Source organism: Fusarium keratoplasticum, chromosome 3, assembly GCF_025433545.1.
Source record: "Fusarium keratoplasticum isolate Fu6.1 chromosome 3, whole genome shotgun sequence".
Taxonomy (NCBI): domain Eukaryota; kingdom Fungi; phylum Ascomycota; class Sordariomycetes; order Hypocreales; family Nectriaceae; genus Fusarium; species Fusarium keratoplasticum.
The window spans coordinates 1,723,768-1,745,043 of record NC_070531.1 but is presented as its reverse complement, the minus strand read 5'-3'; the positions used below and the strand labels follow the sequence as shown (position 1 = coordinate 1,745,043).

Genomic DNA, 21,276 nt, shown 5'->3' with positions numbered 1-21,276 from the left:
GATTGGATGTCAAAATTGAATATCAGATTATCAGATTGACCAGCGTTAACAAGTGGCATCCCATCTAATGCCAGCTTCTTGTGAGTGCAATAAGGTAACTCGGCACGGCCAGCATCTCGACAAATGACGGGACCTAACATATGGGCTTCAAATTACGCTATATCTATCAAATCATATCTCATCTTGACATTCTATTCTTGTTTTTCATCCACCCCCAACTCCCGGCGCCAAACCTTGAGCGGCATCGGCCCAGGTGACAGGTTCATGGCCTCCCTCCTCTCTGGCTCCCACTCCGGGTACGGCAACGCCCACTCGTATCGGTGCACGACACTCGCCAGAAGCACCGTTTGTTCCAGGTAGCTGATGTTGCGACCGATACAGCCGCGGGCACCAGCACTGAAGGCGATAAAGTACGGCTGGAGGTCCTTGCCCTGCTCGCCGAGCCAGCGCTCAGGTACGTAGGACTCGGGCTCAGGAAAGATGTTGGGATCGCGGTGTGTGACGTATGCTGAGATGGAGACGGTTGTGTCGCCGGGGATGAAGTCGCCGAGAATGTTCCAGCCTTCAGGGGGTGTGCGGCGAGGGAGGCCAAAGGTCGTGGGAGGCGTGATGCGGAGGGACTCGTCGAGGCACGCTCGGAGGTAGGGAAGATGCTTGACTTTGTCGTAGGGAGCGACGACTTCATCCGGTTCCAGGACAGAGTCGACCTCTTCACGAAGCTTGGCCATGCACGACGGGTTCTTGAGCAACCAGTACATGACATTATTCATGGCAATAGCCGTCGTGTCGGACCCAGCGTTCATCATGATGGACACCTCGGCAACAATCTCTCCCCACTCGAGACCAGGAGGGTTGGCATCACTGTGGTCCATGAGGGCTTGGAAGAAGTCGGGCAGCCTCTCGCCCTTCTTGTACCGCTCGAGACGCTGTGTGGCGCGATGGTACACGATGTCATTCCAGCCCTCGTTGAGGTGCCACCACTTGCGAAAGTCGACCGAGATCCATTTAGACAGTTCAACATTGAAGTTGTACCAGCCTTCTGTCCAGGCAAGAATAGACTGGGCGCGGGCTGTTGAATGGAGACACTCGCGGTAGTTGACCTCGTGGATGGTTCCGTCCATACGTTCAGCCTTGACAAGGTCGTGACCCTGATCAAGGAAGCCTAGACGTTCGCTAAGACCGATATCCGCAATGGCATCGAGGGTGAAAAAGTTGGTAAAAGCGCGGTAGTCAAACGTCAGGTCCGCAGGGTCCGGCCGGACAAAGCCCTTCTTGAGAGGCAGCGTACACGCAGCATCGGCAGCACGGATGAAGCGCTCCGTCTTGTCAGCTACCTTGAACTCCCAGTTCTCAAGGTTCTTGAGAGCATAGGCAGCAGACAGGGCTCGTCGCTTGCGGGCGTGGTCGGCCTTGTCAACCACATCGGCGAGGTGAAAGTGAGAGCCGGCAAGAGTCTCGTAAAACTCGCCCTTGATACACTTTGTTCCGTGGCCATAGATGTCCTTGATGGCCTGGACGGAGCCGTATGAGAGCGAGTTGGGACCCGTGCGGATTACGGGGTGCTCCTTGTGCATCTCGTACAGCGTCTTGGACCGGAACCCGCGGGCGGCCTCTCGCACGAACGGGAGGTTGGAGATGCCGGCCAGCGGATGGAAGTTGGGATACCGCCTGAGACCTTTTGCATCGCGGAGGTACTCGAAGACGGGGTAAAGGATGAAGTAGCCGATCAGGGACGCGGCTGTCAAGAGGACCACTGCTTCTGCGTACATGATGGCGGTTGTGGGGGATTCTGGAAGAGATTGCAAATTCTGGCCAAGAGGCCTGAATTATATTCTAGTGTGATGCTTTCCATCTCTCATCTCTTCCTTTCGTTCAATCGCTGACTCTTTGCATAATGAGGCGAGTCCGAAAGGACTTGGTGGGGGAGAAGGAGAAGAAACGAGACAACAACGCTCACTTGCCATAACTATCGTCAGAGAGCAATGTTTGAAAAAGCAATCGCTGGTTTGGGAAAGTTGGCGGAGCAAAGTCTGGACCATATGTATGTTTCTCTTCAACTCCAGCCCTCTCATTCGGCCATTCTCCGTGTTAGTTGGCCACCATCTCGGAGACCAAAGCGAACGGGCCAAGACGGCACTTGGGAGCCTCTCATGTCGTCGGTCAAGTCATCCTTCCCCGCGTTAAACCCCACAGATCTAGACTCTATCTAGATTTCCCGCATGTTAGTTCATGCTCGCTTCCGCCGGCGTCACGGCCGAAGGAGATGGCTTCCCGATAAGGAAGTTTCCCTTTTGAGACGGCTTCCAAGTGGCGACGATGGCATCCGAGAATGACCAAGAGGGCAAAAAGTTCCGGCCAATCCCACCCTCCATCAACTCCAACGTCGTTACAACTTGGAGAGAAACTCGAGATGTTTCTTTTTTGACATTCTGAGGGATCCATTTTCCGCCATGAGAGAACCCCCGGATTTTTTCTCCATCTTTGGAGAGAGGCGACATCGTGGGGCATCGTCGTGGGATATGAATATCGAGCCTCCTCTTCTCGATTCGACTCTCTCTTCAGCACAAGATAGATTCATTCAACTCAAGGGCAATTGAACTCTTCAATCATGTCTATTGTCTTTCCTGCAAATGCCCTGTCCCAGCTGGGGCCGCCCCAGACTGTCGCCGACATTGCTGCGCTGACTGCAGTCGGCGTGGCCTCGGCGGCCTATCTCCTCCGTGGCATCGCATGGGACAGGCCAGACCCGTATGATTATATCTGGTACGAACGCATGGGGTCCAAGGATGGTGCAGCATCAAGACCCAAGGCAACTCGTGATATTGCCAAGAAGATGGAAGAGAGTGTAAGTCAAACCCCCTGTCCCTTAAACCACCAACTCTAACACCTCGACAGGGCAAGGATGTCGTCATTTTCTGGGGTTCACAATCTGGCACGGCAGAAATGTTTGCCAACAGACTCTCCAAGGAGTGCCACCTCCGCTTCGGCCTCCAGACCCTCTGCGCCGACCTCTGCGACTACGACCCAGATTCCATCGCCAACCTCCCCCAGAGCAAGCTCGCCATCTTCATCATCTCTACCTACGGCGAGGGAGACCCTAGCGACAACACCGCCGCCCTCTGGGACTGGCTCAACAAGCGACCTTTTGACATCAAGCTGCCCAACCTCCGTTACATGGCATTTGGTCTCGGAAACAGCAGCTACCGCTACTACAACCGCGTCATTGATGTGGTGGCTGAGGCCCTCGATAAGGCTGGGGCTCAGCGTCTAATGCCTGTTGGCAAGGCCAACGATGCCCAAGGCGGCACCGAAGAAGATTTCCTCTCGTGGAAGGATGATCTCTACACGCACTTCCAGGAGAAGCTCGGCTACGAGGAGCGAGACATCCCCTACGAGCCCAGCATCAAGATCGTCGAGGATGAGTCCCTCGACGTCATGGACCTCAACCTCGGCGAGCCCGTCCAGAACCGCAGCGGCCCTGCCAAGATCGTGAAGCAGTACTCGCCCATACGGCCCCTGACCGTGCAGGAGTCGCGAGAGCTCTACACATCCCCTGGCAGGAACTGCATCCACATGGAGCTCGATCTTAGCGACCAGGCTGAGCTCCGCTACCGAACTGGCGACCACCTCGCTGTGTACCCCATCAACCCTGATCATGAGGTGCAGCTCCTCCTCAAGGCGCTTGGACTTGAGCAGCGAGCCGAGACGCCTCTTCTTATCCGAGCCCTGGAGGAGGGCGAGTCCATCAAGATTCCCAGCCCTACCTCGTTGCTGGCTCTCTTCCGTCACTATCTTGAAGTGTCTGCCCCTGTCTCTCGTGAGACTGTCGGTGCCCTGGCTCGCTTTTCTCCTTCGCCAGAGGTTGCCAACGTTCTGACAACCCTTGGAAAGGACAAGCAAGCCTATGCTGAGTTCATTGGCAAGAACCACATCACTCTAGGTCGTCTCCTGGCACTGGCTGCACCTGGTGCTGTCTGGACCAACCTCCCCCTAACCTACGTCGTTGAGACTCTCCCGACTATCCAACCTCGATACTACTCCATCTCCTCATCCAGCACCGTCTCCGCCCGCAAGGTCGCCATCACCGTCGGCGTCGATAACTCTCCCCTCCAAACCGACCCAACCAAGGCCATCCGCGGCGTCACCACAAACTACCTCTACGCACTCGGAAACTCCCTCAACGGTGATGCTGCCCAGCCAGAGGTTGGCCCTGATGCCCCCACCTACGCTCTCTCAGGCCCTGGCGATGCTCTCAAGGGTCACAAGGTCTTTGCTTGCATTCGTCGCTCAAATTTCAAGCTCCCAACCCTCGGGACAACTCCCCTCGTTATGATCGGCGCCGGCACTGGTATGGCTCCCTTCCGTGGTTTCATCCTCGAGCGAGCTCGTCTCAAGGCCGTTGGAAAGCCCATTGGTCGCATGATCCTCTTCTTCGGCTGCCGCTCCCCTGACCAAGACTACCTCTACCGCGAGGAGCTCGCTTCAGTAGCCAAGGAGCTGGACGGCCTCCTGGAAATCGTCCCCGCCTTCTCGCGGTCTAACAGCCACCCCAAGGCGTACGTGCAGGACAAGGTCGGCGAGATGAAGAAGGATGTGTGCGAGCTGCTCCAGGGCGGCGCCAACATGTACATCTGCGGCAGGGCGTCGATGGCTCGCGAGGTGGGCAATGTGGTTGAGGAGTCGATGAGGCAGCAGAACAGCTGGACTGACGCCGAGGCCCGGAGCTGGGCTGAATCGGCCAAGAAGGGTAGCAAGTGGCTCGAGGATGTCTGGGGCTAAGACCATATCTGCATTGGCGTAATAAGGAGTTTTCTGCTTGACGGGTTATGACATGGAATGAAGGAGAGTCTAGAATGCCTCTTCGTAGAACTAAAGCCGAGAACTTGTAGCGATGTACTGGACCTGAATATATAGAATCCTAGAGATTTACTTTTTATGTACCTGAAGCTCCTATGCAATGTGTATGGTAACTCTTAGTTCCTGTGTCATTATACAGATGCCGCATTTAGCTCATCGCCGCCTACCGCTTCCTCTCAGGCCAAGCATCAAAGAGCCCTTCGTAGATAGACACATCGCCAAACGTAACTTCACCCTCTCCGTCATGGAAGAAATGGATCTCAGTCGAATCAGCGTACCAAGAACTATCAAAGTTAGTATCACTTCTGCCAAACATTTCGTCAAACTTACCGAGCCCAGGTGCTCAACGAAAACCTGTCATTGGCATGAACTTCCACGATGGAGTTGTCCACGACAATAGTAAGCTCCAGAGTCTCTATCTGCTCCTTGCCCTTTTCGACAACATCAAACAGCCGCAGTCGTCCCGCTTCGTTTCGCGAGTCAATGTCGCTAGTAGTGCGCGCAGCAGCGCTTGTCTTGCTCCGGTCAATGAGAACAGTCTCATTTGAGAACTGGTAGTAGATGGTGGTGGACTCATGCTCTGAGGCCAAAATCTGGAAGCCTGCCTTGAGATCCGAGTTGCGAGTTGAGCTTGGGAACGAGATGGAAGTCTTGAGAACGTAGAACTTGGACTTGGGGTGTCGCTTAAAGGCCGTTGATCCAGACTTGCTGATGGTTCGGCCTTCCTCGTTGAAGGACTCCTTCTTGGTAAGCTTGGACAGCGTTTCGCGAGCGATGACCTGCTTCAGCGTATCTAGTTCCACAACCCCCGACTCGTTCTTAGCCACGCGCCATGAGCCCTTTTCCCGTGCGAGCTCGTTATCGACCACGTTGCTGATCTTTCCAACACTCAACTCTCTCGGCAGGAGAAGTGAGCCTGTCCAATTCTGCTGCGAAGTTGGAAACTGCTTGAGTGTACCATAATAGTCACCAGTCAGCCACAGGTAGCTGATGAACCTATCCGGTGCACCACTCTTGGATGAAGCTTTCGAAGATGACGGCAGAACCTTGCCCGCCGCAGCATAGGCAGAATGACCCCAGTCCAGCTTGCCTACCATTGTAGGAGAAAACTTGACATCGCCGCCCTCAAGCGAGACGTTGCCTGCTGCCCAGAGCATCTCCCGAAAGTCCGACACCTCAGGCACGATTGGCTCGAGAGACCACTCGGCACCAAGGGTAGCAAAGACCTCACCCTTGGAGTTGTATCCTTCCTCATCCAAGCTGAAAACGTTGGCAACCTCAAAGTTGAAGCCGTATCGCCCAGCCCAGAGTCCCTCACCCCAGGTGGAATTGGCCTTCTCATGCCACCACTGGCCCAGGTACTCCCAGTACTGAAACTCCGGGTCATGCTGACGGTAGAGGAACACGCTGGGCCCCTTTCCATGCACACCGCCAGAGATGACGTTGTACCACGTTCCGGGCTTGCTGTCCAGGAGCGAGTCAAGGCGAGAGTTCTGGAAGACGTAGGGGTCTCGGAAGCCCGTCACGTTGAGGGCAAAGGGAGGTGACGGAATCACCGGACCTTGTTGCAACTTTGTGAAATTCCGGCCACCGTCCTTTGAGACGGCCAGTGACTGTGTCTCGCTGCCCCGGGTGTAGTTGATGGTCCATTGGATAGGTAGGTAGGAGACCGACGTGTAGAGGAGCGTTGGTTTACCGTCAATGCCGCTGGGGATAACCGACCCATCAAAGACAGCAATGGGGTCATTTGTGCCGCCTGCGCGAATGAAGGGAGCCCCATCCGGATTAAGATCATGATACGTCACCAGATCATCCGTCGTGGCCCCCGCGGCACCAAGATGAAGCCAGCCAACGTGGAACAGTCCCGTCTTTGGGTCGGTGTAGTGCATGCAAGGGTCTCCGATCTGTCCGAAGGGAGGGAGCACATGCGCTCGAGGACGCCATGTCTCAAACAGACTGTAGTTGGCGAGCGTCGACAGGTTTGGGGGTGCGCGGTTGTAGTCGATCTTGTAGCCGGACGGCTTTGCCCAGGCCAAGGAGCCAGCAGTTAAAAGAAGTGTAGGCTTCATTGTTGAATGTCTCGTTCAATGTGCCATTGAAGCGATGAGGAGACAACGGTCCTCATAGAGAAGCCATTGACTATATATACCATCCATAGCGACCCACGTACTCGCCGAAGCGAGCAAGAACACGAGAGCTTGATGAGGGGAAACTCATTAGGGTAACATCGTTCCCCAGTCTCGAGATGCTCTCCCCAACTTTCCATGGCATGCCCGGCGATACTACGGCGATGGACGGGCACCTGAGCAGCCGGATCCTTCACGCTAGGTTAACTTTTCAATTAACGTTCGCCAAAATCGTCCAGAAACCCGGAGTTGTGGGGAGTCGTGTGGGGAGATCGGCATAGTTTCTACCGAAGACATGGGATGGCCGTTGTGGTGTTGAGCTGCCGTGACGTATTCTCGGGGAGATTGTTCTTGGCAAACATGACATCTACAATGTTGCTCTGAACATAGCAGCCTCTTACAGGAGACTAGTCAAGGTGACAACCTCGCTAAACTAACTAGTTTGCTGCTTTCTTTACAACCTTGGAGCAGCTACCGAGAGATCCGAGAGACGATGTTTGGGAATTTCTCTTCGAAACGGCTTCGAATTCAAAGAGAGCAAAACAAGTTATTCGTCTGCCTGTCTAGCAGTAGTCGTCCAATGTCATGCGGAACAGACATCACGATACTCGGTGTAGGACGTAGTATCGAAGACTCTTGACTGGCATCCAGGTTCTAGGCGGGGTTTGGTTGTCGGCCCGAGTAAATGGGGCGACTCCCGAAACTCATGGAACCATCATCGTGAGGTGTTGTCATCGGACTAGGATATTGGCTCATTCATTCCGCTAGGCAGCCGATCTCATGGGAAGAAGAGATGGGCTTATTGTGTTTCGGATGTTGAGACCAGTCATCAACACCAACAAAGACAAACGATGTTGGGGCGGGCAAAAGGCTGCCGGAACAGACATCCGAATTCCGAATTCTGATCATTTTGGATAGATGACAATATCGTAAAGCTATTGAACTAATCAGTAACATAATTAATGGCCTGTAAAATGCACAAACATTAAGCATGTTGAAACCCACATCGGAGCTATAAGTTACTATGTAGTCAAAGTATTGCTCACCTGCATCCTGCGCCTATATCCGCGTATGTATCCGCGCAGGCGTCGAAGCGCGCCCCAGAAAAAAACACACCGTGTGCTGCACGATGTTTATTTTTGAAAAAGAAAACAACGAAGAGAAGTCCTTGGAAGAATAGGCTATTGGCATATGCTAAAGCCTGCAGCTGGGGTGAACCTGTACCTAAAACCGTGAATCTGGCATTGAGGATCGTAATTGCGGGACTCAGACATTCTAGTTGCATCGCCGGCCGCGTCAAGAGGCCTTCTCTTCCTTGCTGCGTCTCCAGGATCGCATAAGCCTCACTTTCGCATCTATATTAGTTGACCGCCCCTTGACAACAATTCCTTTTGCTGCTGCGGCGGCAATGCTATGGATATTGCCCACGACCGAGTCAGAGGAAAAAGGGTCACGGACGCCGGCACCGGTGTTACCCGGCATCGACTCCATGCAGCGGAGGAGGACTCAAGATGGCATTATTCACCGCCGGATGGGCTGTGCTGCTGTGTGTGATGTGATGGGATGTGCTGTGCTGCGTGATTGCTTGCGTTCCTGCTGCTGCTCCTCCGCAGAGAAAAAAATTTGCCCTTCTCGCATCCATCCATCTATGGATCTTTGCCGAGCGATTCGATGAAACATCGGAACCGTTCTGGTTGGACCCGGCTTTGGGGTTGTTTGTTAATCCGGACGCTCCCGCGCGTCAACGTTACAAGCGCTGCGTCGGAGGGTTGCAAAGCAGGTGTCTCGGCTCGATCACTAACTGATTTGCTCATCAATTTGAAATCCCGCATGCCGTCATGGCCGAGGACCTCCCTCCGGTGCCGCCATCGGGCACTGAAGGCGTAGACTTACACCTTGCTTCTCCCACGAGTGGGTGGGTGGGCGTGTGTGTCTGCGCTTGTGTCTGAAGCAAGGAGTTGGGAAGCGATACGGATACAGTTGTCAGAGATAGGTGTCAGCTTTGCCAGCCCAACCAAACGGCTCCAACAAACCTCAGACTCGGTCTAGAAAGCGGCTGTTACAAATACCAGGTGGACGAGGACGGGCGACCGCAGGGCAAACTAGCCGCTCAACGGTCTGGCCATGTCACACCTCTTTGCCAACCCTCATGTCGTGGTCGAAAATGGCGAGGCGCAGGGTACGCAAGGAGGGCGAAGAATCGGAGGGTCACGATGCAAGGCCTGACGTGGGGATCTACGCCATTCTCCAGACCGGTGAAAAAAAGGCTGGGCCTGTCTCGGAGGTCCACGAGGCCAGCTGAGCAAACGGTTAAGTGGCGGATGAAATGTCTTGGGGGCTATAAGTTGAGTTCCAGAAAAAGAAAGCCCGTGATAGGTGCGGCCAATCTCCAGCGGTCAGATTGGGAAAGTTGGTCTCATCATCTCGACCCCTTCCGCGGGAGCAGCACGTCCCAAGGCGTTGCTGTTTGGTCAGGGCATGGATAGCGATGCTTGGGGTTTCTATCAAGCATCCCTTGTCCTGCATGGCTGATCTGGCGCGCGTCCATGGTGGATCGGAATGCCCTGATCCAAGCTGTGCTGAGACGTCCACGGTGAAATATGACGAAGCTCCTTGGCCGGTCTGCCTCCCACGTCGTCTCTTCGAGGTGGGAGTTGACAGACCGGTCAGGGCCCAAGGCTGACGATGGCTCGCCTTGGAGTTTGATTCTAAGCCCAAGCGGGAATGGGGTCATGTAACTGTAACCCTGAATCGGGTCGGCTCGTCTTGTTGATTGATAACCAATCTGTCGGTTTCCAGAAACGTTTTGGCCTTGTTTTCACGTCCAGGAGACAAGAGGATGAGAAAAGAAGGCTATCGTGGTGTGTAGAGAAACAACTCGTCGTCTTGCATATCCAAGGCGACCAAGGATGGCGTGAACTTTTCAGTCTGGAACAGGCTCATTCACGCACGCTCGATGCGTAAGATGACGGACGGTGATTGCCAGTTTGCTCGTGGGAACCGACTGATGCTGTGATGTGCCGAGCAAACCGAGACTGGATGCATGGCTCAGCCAAGCAGCCTTTACCTCGGCGTGCAACAGACGCCCGCATCTGTAGTCAATATATTCGTCTGACATCCTTCGACCAAGCGGCCTCTACTTCTCAACCCGCACGCACAGGACTAGCAGGCTGCCACATGCAGGGGCCCGACCTGTCTTCGACCCCAAACCTGGAAGAGGCCCAGCATCCCGAGCAGGCGGAAGTAGTGGGTTCGGCAGTTATTGACTTGGGCGGTGCCTTGGTGCTGCGGGTCTCTCTGGCATCTCCCGATACACTGGGACATTGGATGCAAATACTATGTCATGTCAGACTTGGATGCAAGCAGGATCAACGTTGCTTGCTCTGACAGCGGCGGATCAAGCGCTTGTGACGCTCTCAATCAAACTGGACATGTGTGTCGAGCCGGGATCTTGGTCATTGATCGGCAAGCCAGACCGGCAGACCTGAACAGCCAGCCGGGAGAGCGAACAAGAGAAGGGCGAGGACAGAAGGGGAAGAGAAAAAAAAAATCTCGACGCCGGCCGGGAAAAAGCAACGAGGCCCAGCATCGGCGATAATAGCGACCGCGAGCCGGGGCATGCGGTGTATTGGGTCCAGTCCAGCCTAACGGATTGCCGCGGCAAGGCCTCCGTACATGACAGACGCCAGCAGATTCAATGCAGATTCAGGCCAGCCAGCCCTGTTCAAGAAGTCCCCAAGTTGAGGTCCAGATCCACTCTATTCGGCAACCAGACTTGGTGAAAGCACGCTCCGTGTAAGGCGGACCCTGGAGGTCATCCATCGGCGATATGGGTACGGGACTGCGTAGGGTATCATTCTGTTAGGGTCGTATTATCAGTCGCAAAGCGCGCTTAACACAAGTCAGCAACTCTGGGTATATGACAGCAAGGCCTGGCTAGCTCACCTGAACTACCGCGCATAGCTCTCCATCATACCGAGGCCTGGCTGGGGTCCGCTCCCCATTCACGCCCATTTTTGACACTTGAGAGGTTGACATTTAGTTGGTTGGGACTCCCGAATTTAACCCCTGGTCCCCAAACCCCAGCATCCGTCCCATCATCCCTGGGTCCGATGTTGGCTGCAGCGCAGGATCTTGGTATCGACAGAACGCTCAAGGCCCGGGCCTAGGTAGTAGCAGTAGCGGCGCACCTAGGAACGCCACCTTGTTACCAGTCTCGGGGAAGAGTCGAGGTGTTGAGGATGCTTTGCTTTGTCTGAAGCCGACAGCATGGAGCTGGCGGAGGTTAGTTGATCAGAAGAAGAGGCCGGCCATCGCCAGGCCTGCCTTAGCACCTGAAAGGCTTAGCCCAGGGCAAGCACCAAGGGTTACAGTACGTAGGTAGTAACAGGGCAGGCACCCAGCCAGCGCCTTCCAACCCATGATAGCGGGTGGTCGGTGCACGCTGAGCTCTCCCCTCTCCCCCACACGCACAGATCCGGGCTCCTTCCCGGCATTCGTGAGTGGATGGTCTCCTAGGATTCGCCGCCAAATCCCAGTCGAGATGATCTTGTCGACTCCACATCAAAAAGAAAAACGACACCAAATTTTGCGATCCCCCAATCCCAGAAATGCGCAGCGGAGGAGACAACATCAAGGAGAGACCAGAAGAAGAAAAGAGAGACGACGGAGCCAATTGTGTCTCGAGGACAGGGAGCCCCTTGCAAGCTCTCGCCTCCTTGTCGGCCAACTCTGCTCTGCTCTTCGCGGCGCTGCTCTGTCTCTCCACATCTTCAAGCGATTCCCCCCTGTTCCCATTTGTTCATGTTTGAGGGCAAGGGTTTCTATCATGGCTCTTTGGGCTAATCGACCATGTGCTAACTGGACGGGACCGAGTGCTCCCTGGTCCGGTCAGGGCTCCATGGGTGTCAATGCCTGCCCTGAGCTGGCATCGCCTCAGCTGCTCGCTTGACGTGGCCATGGTAATCTCGACCTGAAATCCAGGGCTGCTGCTGCGCTACGCCTCACGAATAACCTCATTTCTCCCTCGGCCGTACCTGATCCTGACTCTAATCCTGATCCTGTGCCTGCAGACGTCTGCAGTCGATGTTCGTGTACGACATCGCATCGTCCGAAGCACGACACATCATCATCCTGCACATCATTGCCCAGAACCCGCTACAATGGACTGGGAGATGGAGTTAGCCGTCTTGTCTTCTCTTTTCACCTCGAGTCGCAGCCAAGGGGCGCCTCTCTTGGACATTACGAATCGTTCATCTCCCACGTTGTCCTCATTCCTCGTGCCCATGCTCCTTTTTGCTTCTCATTCATTCTTTTGTGGTCAGCCTCACTTTGTTTTTTTTCTCTCTTTTCTCCTCAATTGCAGTACCTACTGCCACTCCTCATGTGCTGGTGGCCCCCAAACCTTGCTTGGATCGAGTTGGGCTGGGCATCCACCATCGAGCACCATCTCCCTGGCATTGCTTTTTCGCATCTGACGGAGCTGCACCAGCGTGCCAGAGTCGTCCAGCCTTTTCCAAATCAAACCTCTAGCAGGTCTGTTGCCGCATGCGCCCTCGTGATCTAGGTTCCATCCATCAACCGTCCCCTTGCACGCTTGTACTTGGCAGTGCTCCACGGCCACGAGCAACATCCACAGACGCCCTTGGGGATGACTTGGAGTACACGCCCCCCCATGGTTTTCCCTCTGCATTGCTTCTGCTTGCTGCTGCTGCACCTCCACGCCGTGGCCCTCTTGCTGCCTGTCCTGGACTCAATCGCAGATTCACAAACGCTCGCCTGTCCTTGTCGTGTCGAGCCTCATCATGATGGCCATGTCCGAATCCTTGCGCAAACACAAACAGCACATCGCCTCTCCTCACCCGCTCCCGTCTCCGTCCCCGTCCCCGTACCCGTTGCCGCCTTGCAAGGGATTGACCGGCCCCGGCACGGCCCACGCTGAGGTCCAAGCAACTCGGCTCACACCCGCCCTTCTCTTGTCTGTCACTCCCGAGTCGATTTGCTTCCCTGCTGGTGAGCTTAACCCGATGCGCCAGATCCCACTCTCTCTCCTCAAGGGGCAGAAAAAGCAATGTTGAGTTGGAGCCCCCCCGTTTACCAAGTTACAGGGCCGCAGGCCGTACCGATACCGACGTAGGCTTGTCCCGTAGTTTGCTTGCCAGCAGAAACTTCGTTCCTTCTGTGAGGATTCGCTTGTCAATCCCTCCCACGCCTCCGTCGAGACTTGGGCTCACTTAGTTGTGGCTCACATTCTCCTATTTCCTCGTCCTATTTCACCTCGTCCTCCCTTCTCTCTTCCCCTTCTCTCCTATCCTCTTCTCGTAAACTTCTCAGATTGATTGGGTTTCCTGTTCCCTGGATGCAGTCTGCCGCTAGACGCTTCAAACTTCTAGCCGTCCTGCAACTTCACACAAACATCTCCGTGTCTGCGTCAAGTCCACATCACCGCTTCGCCCCCTCCCCGTTTGACGGCATCTAATCCTCGTCTGCCACATCACCCGCCCGACAACCTGGGCCCGCCCTATTTGCTTGCCTTCGTCTTACCTTTGAGGCTTCCTCGGATATACCACGCCCAGCTGGCTACCAAATCTTGGCCGTCTCTACCAGGGTTTCTATCATCGTTGTCATATCCCCAGGACCCCACACGCCCGGCGTCTCCCAAACACGTTGCTACAACCAAGTTCAACTTGACTGGATATATAACCCACCACCCGCACCCATTATAATCTTCAAACTCAGCCAACAGCTTCAATTATATCCACCAGCACTTGGCACTGAGAATCTTCCATTTCCACCGCTAGCTTCTTGCCATCTACCTCAGCATCCACACATCTGAACCCCCACCCTTCAAAGGCCTTGACATAATAACCAAGGTTCCCGCCTGGCTTCTTCTGCCTACCTTCCTGTTCTCTATCCAGCAACAATGGAAGTTCAATCCATCAACCCCACCGGCCCCTGGCAGGACCAGCTCGACCGTACGTTTTCCCCTGAGCCTTCAATTCACGGGCTTTCTGAACTAAACTCTACTAGATTTCTGCCGTGATGCCCAGTTGCGTCCCCCCGTTTTCCAGATTGTGTCAGATCGTCGAGGTAGGTTCCCTGTAACTGACTTGTCTCGACCAAGGGTCACTAACTTGAATCTGAAGGCGGTCGTACTGCGTGGTCAAGCAGGGTCACGGTTCACGGCAAGACACTCAATGCTCGGTACTGGTATGATGGCAAGAACCTCAACAACGCAAGAGAGGATGCCGCCGAGTGTGCTGTCAAGTGGTTGACTGGGTCGAATACCAATTCTCCCACTCAATCCTGGAGCTGGTAGACACTTCATGAGGGCACTGCTCACAAGCTCAACCGACTGTGCAGCAATCCAACCTGCAAACCAGGATGGTTGTGCTCTTCTCTATTCACGACTGGGGGAGTTATCTTTTTGTGCCTGGGTCTGGGTTTTCGCGATATTCTTTTGCTGAATCGTGTTTGCTGCTCTGGCGAAGTATGTAACAGGAGTTTGGAACTGGAACCAAGCAGAACGAAAAGGGATGGGTACTACGCAGCCGGCAGATCTAGGAGGCGGATCTCCACGGCGGCTGCGAGTTGTATTTTATGGATGCTGCTCGAATATGGCCTGGTGTACATCGATGCAACGGCATTTCTTGTAGCACTTGGTGCGATATGGGCGTGTTGGATTTAGTCGGCGGCATTTGGTTTTCTTTTACTCAGGAGGGTTAGTTGCTTAGGGTTCGAAATTCTGGGCCTGCTGAACGCAGGTTTCTGAGGAGTTGGGCAAAATCGACCGTGCGATACCGGGAATTTGAACTGGGGCTTGCATTGTTTGAGGAAACATGGTGACAGACAGACATGGAATCAAGGATTGTTTGGCATCGAGAAGGACGCAAGGTTGCATCAGTGGTGTGAGAAGTCGAATCGAAGCAACTCTTGTTGAGCGGGGAAACACCTCCATCAGCCTCTTATCATGGCCAGCCTTCATTGTCAGCGCAATGACAAGGACCTGGGTAGGTAACTCAAGAGGAGTGTATGGCTACTATCAGGACGTCGTTGAACCCCCACCCTCGGCGCAGCCACGGTTGATTGGCGTGGAAGTGAGCACAGTTGATCACATGAAGCTGCAGTTGAAGCGATTAGGTGACGACACCCCCAACTGCCATGATCTCCGGTTACGGCGATTCGGTACTTGACGACGATCATCTGAAGAAAAAGCACTGATTCTGACACCTTGATGCAGTAGGGGCATGGTGTGGTAGAGTGTCAGTGAGACAGGCGTGTACAGAAGATAAGTAAGTCTTGGCGACGTTGAGAAAACCTCCAGTATTACATATGAAACTAGGCAAATGAGAAAAACAGGTGGAACTCTAGCATTTCTAGGTACTAGGTAGGCTTTGCTGGATGTCATTAATATGGGTGTTGTGGAATTAGGTGGTTGCGGACGACAAGCGGGAGCCACTAGGAGATATATAGGTAAAGTTCGCATGGGTTAATGCTCGAGCCAAGACTTTAGCTCTCCGAATATATACTATGCCCGACTATTTATCGCATTGCCCCAGTCTTTCCTCGTCAATACCCGTAAATATCCAAGCTTTCATCCTCCTTGTCGTCAATGCTTGGGGGAGTGGTGGTCCAGGAGAGTTATGTAAGCTACCAACGACAATGCTCGGATTATTGATTTTCCGCACAACTCGACGGGGAATTTTGCATCGCGAATTTGCCCATTGATCACAAGAGCCACGAGCCTGTATAGTACCTTGCTCCACGAATTCGTTGCTAGCAACGCGGAGCTCAGCCATGTCTCCAAGATCAAGGGTTTGGGGTGCATGCAGAGCTCTCGCAATTCGATCGAGGCCTGCTGCCCCCCGGCCTGGGCCGTTCGCCAACACTCTTCCCCGGAACCGGTGGTACTCGAACGAGGGGAACGACAAGCCCCCGAAAGCGATTGACAACGCCCCGAAACCCGACGAGTCCCAATCCGAGCCTATTTCGAAGGATGTTGGTGCTTCCGAAGCCTCGACAGGGAAGGAAGACGCCGAGGTAGGAATTGAATTGAGACGATGTACCGGTCTTGGCAACTGATGGCGGGACATTGCAGACTACTGGTTTGACCAGCTCCGAGGAAGTCTTGGACGATGCGACTCTCGAACAGCTATTCTACGGCGGCCGTACGGTATCGAGCTCAGTTGAGGGCGGATTGACCCCGGCCCAGGAGCATATTCTCTACCAGGAGGGCACCATCCCCTCAGCCGAGAAGGCGGAAGCTCTCGTTGCTGCAGCTGAGAATGCCGAATTGGCCCAACCCAACACTGAGGTTGAGAATCCTGGTCACAAGTTCGGCATGCCCCAGCGGCCGTGGCCACAAGGTTTCAACTTGAAGAAGCGATACCATCCTGTGCTTGAGCAGATCACCCGCCTGTTGATGCGGGATGGCAAGCTGAGCGTTGCACAGCGGGTAGGTTTACACCCAACCCGTGAAAGGGCTTGGTCGGCGACACGGCTAACAATCAAACTAGAACATGGCCACAGTCATGAACAACCTCCGAACCGCACCACCTCCGATCTACAGCCCAAAATATCCCCTCCTACCCGGAACCCCTCCGGCTGAACACCTCCCCCTCAACCCGATCCTGTACATTACTGTGGCCATCGACTCGGTGGCACCTCTTCTCAAGATCCGCAACGTGGCGGGTGCCGGCGGTGGTGGCCGAGCTCTGGAGCTTCCGGTGCCCCTTGGCGTGCGACAACGACGACGTGTCGCCTTCAACTGGATCCTGGATGTGATCAACAAGAAGCCCTCCAAGGGCAGCGGACGCAAGCAGTTCCCCCACCGGATAGCAGAGGAGATCATCGCCGTCGTGGAGGGACGGTCGAGCGTGTGGGAGAAGCGGAAGGTGGTGCACAAACTGGGCACGGCAGCCCGAGCCAACATTGGGTCCAACAAACTCAAGACGAAGAAGAAAATGTAGAGCGGGCACAGTTTTGGAGTAACCGCCCTATTTAGGTTGTACAGTAGATGTGCCAAATATGTAACATATCCAGCCTTTGACGCAAAGACTCATCTTTCTGCGCTGGCAGACCATGTGAGGGACTCTTGCGCAGTGCATACTTATTCACTTACACTACTCGATGCTATGTATCATGAGAGGGGATAGGCCTAGCACGTCCAACCGACGTTTACCTTGGAGAAACCCTTATCCGGGCCGGATCACAGCACTGTTCCATGCAAAGAGCCGAAAGGATGCGTTCATGCACTTGGCACGGCTATGCTGGTGGGAATGCGATCGGAGGACATCGGGGGAGGAGCATTAAACACTTCCGAGGTTGTGGTTGCGGAGGGGCAGACGACGACGACAATGGCTGACTCATGGGCGAGACGCGTTTTCTTTTGGGAGAAATGATGTGGAGAGCTATGCAGGTCTCGTGACGGTCAGAATTAAACAAGATGGATGTTCTGATCTGATCTATGTTTCAGCAATGGGGTGAGCCCTTGTGTAAAAGGTTTCGGAATTAGATCCTTGGACGGAAGGTTTCGGGCTTGTCAAACGAATCTTGTTTAAACGGCGTTCGAGCACGGGGTTGAAGAGCCTTGTTTGCCGAGATCCAGTAGGGCAGGATATAAGTGAACGAACGACCTTGAAGTTCATCAATCGTGAAAAAAAAGCCATCTAATGCTAAAAAGCCCTAGATCAAAACTACCGAAGGTGTCGAGGCAAAGACAGACGAGAAGCCATTGTCCAATGGCGAAACCGATAATCTACAAGCGGCGCAGACGATGCTTTCACATGACGACACAATCACTCGATGAGCTCGGGCCAGGGCTGAAGACGGAGTCGGAGGCCACCAACAGATGATGAAAAGACTTTTTTTTTCTTGGGCTGGTAAGGAAAAGAAAATAATAGTTGCACGAGAGTGCTATCAAGTTGGGTTTCTGAGCAACACCTTTGGGCGTCTATAATCTCGGTTCGCATCTCCCTAGAATTAAACTCACTCCGCAAAGTAATGACGGTGTGCCACTCCAAAACACCTTAACCGATGCTTACGCGCATCATTACCGTAAAGAGCAATCCCAGCTCCTGAGGAGAAGGGCAAGTCAAGGCCAGAAAGACGGGCCCGAGTTCCATTCCCATCATCAACCAAGTGCCTGCCCCTCCTTCCCCACTGCCACTGACTGCACTCCGCTCCGTTCTCCGCTCGCAGCCCAGCCCGTAACTCGGTCAGTCCAGCGCCAGCGCCAGTGTCACCTCCCACACTTCCTTCCCTGTGCGTGTGGGTGCTTTTAGGCGGTTTGGGCGGCCACAGCCACTGGGCAGCCTTTCCAGTCGCTCTTGCCTCAAACCGTTCTCGACTCCACGTCCGTCCAACTTACGCAGCACGTCTCGTCTCTGCATTCTTTCCCCGGAACCTGGATCCCTCCACGCCAACTCTCTCCTCTTCATATTCTTCATCTGTCACCCAGGCAAGCAAGTCAGTAGTCAGTCACACGATCTTCTCGCCACGTCAACCCGGCCATTTCTCTTTCAGCTCTGGTTTTTTTCTCTCCCCCATCGCTCGACCTCCCCCGCGACCTTGCTGAATCCGAGAAAGGGAAACCCTACCTCCCACCTCCACCAACCGGGCTACTTCACCGAGTCGCTCTGACGTACGGCCCCCGAAACCCGACAACATCTTTCACCGCGTCCCAATATCTACTTTGACCGAGAATTGTCAACGCTGTTGGGCTGCTGCAGCATGTTTTGAAAGGCGCCAGGCCACGCGAATCGTCCATCTCTCTCAGCCACCGCGCAATGCTCTCTTGGCCTACATCGACACCCCAGCGCTCCTCGCACAAATTCCCCCGCTAAACTGTCGCGGTGTGTGCGCATTCCCAATATTTTCGGTACAGCTTTCGTAGCCTCTCCTTGTTGCTACACGTCTAGTTTCTCTCGTCAATCGATACTACGATTCGGCCTTTTTTTGCTTGCGCATCTACCCCCATCTTCAACAATCTACCAGGCCGGTCTTAATCCAACTGCGGTACTACCTACCAACCGCCATCATGTCGCGGAACCAACAGCCCATGAGCATAGAGGCCATGCTCGACATGGAGCGGCAGGAGGTTCTTGCGCTGCTCGGAAATCCGCAACCGTCTCAGACTTCCCAAGACCGAATGCGATCCGCTTCTCCATATGCTACCCCGCGATCGCCCGTTCGAAGCATGCTGGATATCGATGAGCAGCCTGCTCCGAGCTCTCCTCGCCAAGCCGTGCGAAGTATGCTTGACACCACGTCCCCTCCTCCACCCAAGATTCGAAGTATGCTGGATCTGGACACTCCTCCATCCGGCCCCTCAAAGCTTCCCGGCACCAGCACAACTCCAAGCTCTCCCGTTTCTAAACCTGCTAGCCTCGCGCCCAGCACTGTTGGACACACTCGCAGCTTCAGTGATGCCGCATCGAATCCCGTCGAGTTTGGGCCTCGAGCAGCTGGGGGGCGTAATGATCCTGTCTCTGGATACCAATTTTCTGACATCATTACACGCAACACGGGTCAGCAGCTTCCCAAGAGAAACACACAAGGGACTTCCCTTGGGGATACACTCCGTGGCGTCGATCGTGAACACAGGCGCTCCCTTGGAGGCGCCATCGGCAACCACAAATCCATGTCCCCTCACAATCGCCTAGGTTCGAGGTCGAGGTCGCCCGGCACAGTACTTGCTCCAGGCACAGCTATGCTTGATGATGGCCAGATCTTTAATCTCAACAACGCCTATCGCCGGTTGACAGACGCAAACCTGGCGAGCTCGGGGGGCACTCTGTCTGCTCTCCCACTGCGTACTCAAGATGATGGCCAGAGTGGCAGATTAGTCAAGGATTACTTGGGCCCTGATGGTGAACACCTGGAATCTAGTGAAGACGACGACACGTTTTCCTCTGACGACGAGGACCGAGGTCGTAAGAAGGCTCCTCGGACACTCAACCCCGATGCTAAGGGCGAGACCAGTGAGGGTTCCTCTGGTGATGGTCGAAAATCTCAGAGCCTTCTTGCTGCTGCTGATGAAGAGAGTACGTCTGCGAGCTCACTCTATACTCGGATGGGTGCTAACATCATAACTAGGAACCAAGGTTGCTTCAGGGAAGTCATATACGTATCGCTCCCTGCTGTCAGAGCCAGAGATCAAGGTCACCAGTCCGTTTGGCGACAACGTGAAGAGTACCAGCAGGGCTGCTGTACACCCCAACACGAGCTACAATACGGGAACAGTATCAACGGCTGCTTCAATTATTGACTCTGACGAGGAGGCTGACAGAGACGACATCAAAACGGCCCAGAACCTCACCGTGTCTATGTCTACTATAATCTCGACGCCAGAGTCCCATCGTGCGATTCGCATGATTTACCGTGGAGAGTACCAAAAGATTGTCCAGCAAGCGGAGGATGAACATCATCGGCTCAGAAAGTACCTGGTGGCTACAGATATGAGCGACGAATCCACACATGCGCTCGAGTGGGCAATCGGTACGGTACTACGAGATGGCGACACGCTCATGGCCATCTATTGTGTTGATGAAGAGCAAGGCATTGGTGATGCAAACCAAGTACCGGATGATCCAAAGGCCATGAAGGAGCAGGCGGCTGCTATCAACACCGTGGCCAACAGCAAGACGCAGGCCCCGGCAATGACAGCAGTGCCGGAATTTGTGCGAGCATCCATTCGAGACTCGAAGAATAACACGCCCAACACCTCCCCTGCGCCATCGAGCCGAGGAGAGCGCAGCAGAGCAGAGGAAGACCGCCGCCGAGCAGTCAAGGATATCTCCGACAGGGTCGTCAAACTGCTACGAAAGACGAGCCTTCAGGTGCGGGTCATTGTGGAGGTGCTGCATTGCAAGAACCCAAAGCATCTGATTACCGAGGTGATCGACCTTGTCAGCCCGACATTGGTTGTCATAGGAAGCCGAGGAAGAAGTGCGCTGAAGGGGTAAGTGACTCTCGTGCTGGCAGGATATGCGCATAGCTAACAATGGACAGTGTCATTCTGGGATCATTTTCCAACTACCTAGTGACCAAGAGCTCGGTTCCTGTCATGGTGGCGAGGAAGCGGCTCCGTAAGCAGGGCAAGTACAGAGGCGTGAAGCAGGTCAATATTCTCAGCAATCCTGCAGCGAAAAGTCTATCAAATGCTAGGATCGATTAAAAGGCCTGTTTCGATAGGCTATGAGCCAGCGGAGTTCTCAGGTTGAGGCAACAGGTCGGGGATAGACGAGATGATGCACATGCATGATAGGACAGGTGTTGTGCGAGCTGTGGTTCT

The 21,276-nt window shown here is 54.3% G+C and overlaps 6 protein-coding genes across 6 annotated transcripts; 4 read left to right on the top strand and 2 right to left on the bottom strand.

The window, feature by feature from the left end:
- Window positions 1-191: 191 nt before the first annotated feature.
- On the bottom strand, window positions 192-1,769 carry NCS57_00392400 (uncharacterized protein; the record flags this gene model as incomplete). Its single annotated transcript, XM_053053901.1, has 1 exon — window positions 192-1,769. One exon carries the CDS (start codon window positions 1,767-1,769, stop codon window positions 192-194), a length of 1,578 nt encoding a protein of 525 aa, XP_052916061.1.
- An 839-nt stretch (window positions 1,770-2,608) lies between these two features.
- Window positions 2,609-4,779, top strand: NCS57_00392300 (NADPH--cytochrome P450 reductase; the record flags this gene model as incomplete). The annotated part of the gene is made up of 2 exons (XM_053053900.1): window positions 2,609-2,845; window positions 2,896-4,779. The coding sequence occupies 2 exons, from the start codon at window positions 2,609-2,611 to the stop codon at window positions 4,777-4,779; spliced, it is 2,121 nt and encodes a 706-aa protein (XP_052916060.1).
- A 241-nt stretch (window positions 4,780-5,020) lies between these two features.
- NCS57_00392200 (uncharacterized protein) lies at window positions 5,021-6,926 on the bottom strand (the record flags this gene model as incomplete). The annotated part of the gene is made up of 2 exons (XM_053053899.1): window positions 5,021-5,141; window positions 5,188-6,926. The coding sequence occupies 2 exons, from the start codon at window positions 6,924-6,926 to the stop codon at window positions 5,021-5,023; spliced, it is 1,860 nt and encodes a 619-aa protein (XP_052916059.1).
- Window positions 6,927-13,905: 6,979 nt separating this feature from the next.
- NCS57_00392100 (uncharacterized protein) lies at window positions 13,906-14,301 on the top strand (the record flags this gene model as incomplete). Its single annotated transcript, XM_053053898.1, has 3 exons — window positions 13,906-13,957; window positions 14,013-14,072; window positions 14,129-14,301. The coding sequence occupies 3 exons, from the start codon at window positions 13,906-13,908 to the stop codon at window positions 14,299-14,301; spliced, it is 285 nt and encodes a 94-aa protein (XP_052916058.1).
- A 1,478-nt stretch (window positions 14,302-15,779) lies between these two features.
- On the top strand, window positions 15,780-16,951 carry NCS57_00392000 (Ribosomal-S7 domain-containing protein; the record flags this gene model as incomplete). Its single annotated transcript, XM_053053897.1, has 3 exons — window positions 15,780-16,022; window positions 16,081-16,437; window positions 16,499-16,951. The coding sequence occupies 3 exons, from the start codon at window positions 15,780-15,782 to the stop codon at window positions 16,949-16,951; spliced, it is 1,053 nt and encodes a 350-aa protein (XP_052916057.1).
- Window positions 16,952-19,020: 2,069 nt separating this feature from the next.
- NCS57_00391900 (Usp domain-containing protein) lies at window positions 19,021-21,159 on the top strand (the record flags this gene model as incomplete). Its single annotated transcript, XM_053053896.1, has 3 exons — window positions 19,021-20,026; window positions 20,079-20,943; window positions 20,994-21,159. 3 exons carry the CDS (start codon window positions 19,021-19,023, stop codon window positions 21,157-21,159), a joined length of 2,037 nt encoding a protein of 678 aa, XP_052916056.1.
- Window positions 21,160-21,276: the final 117 nt, after the last annotated feature.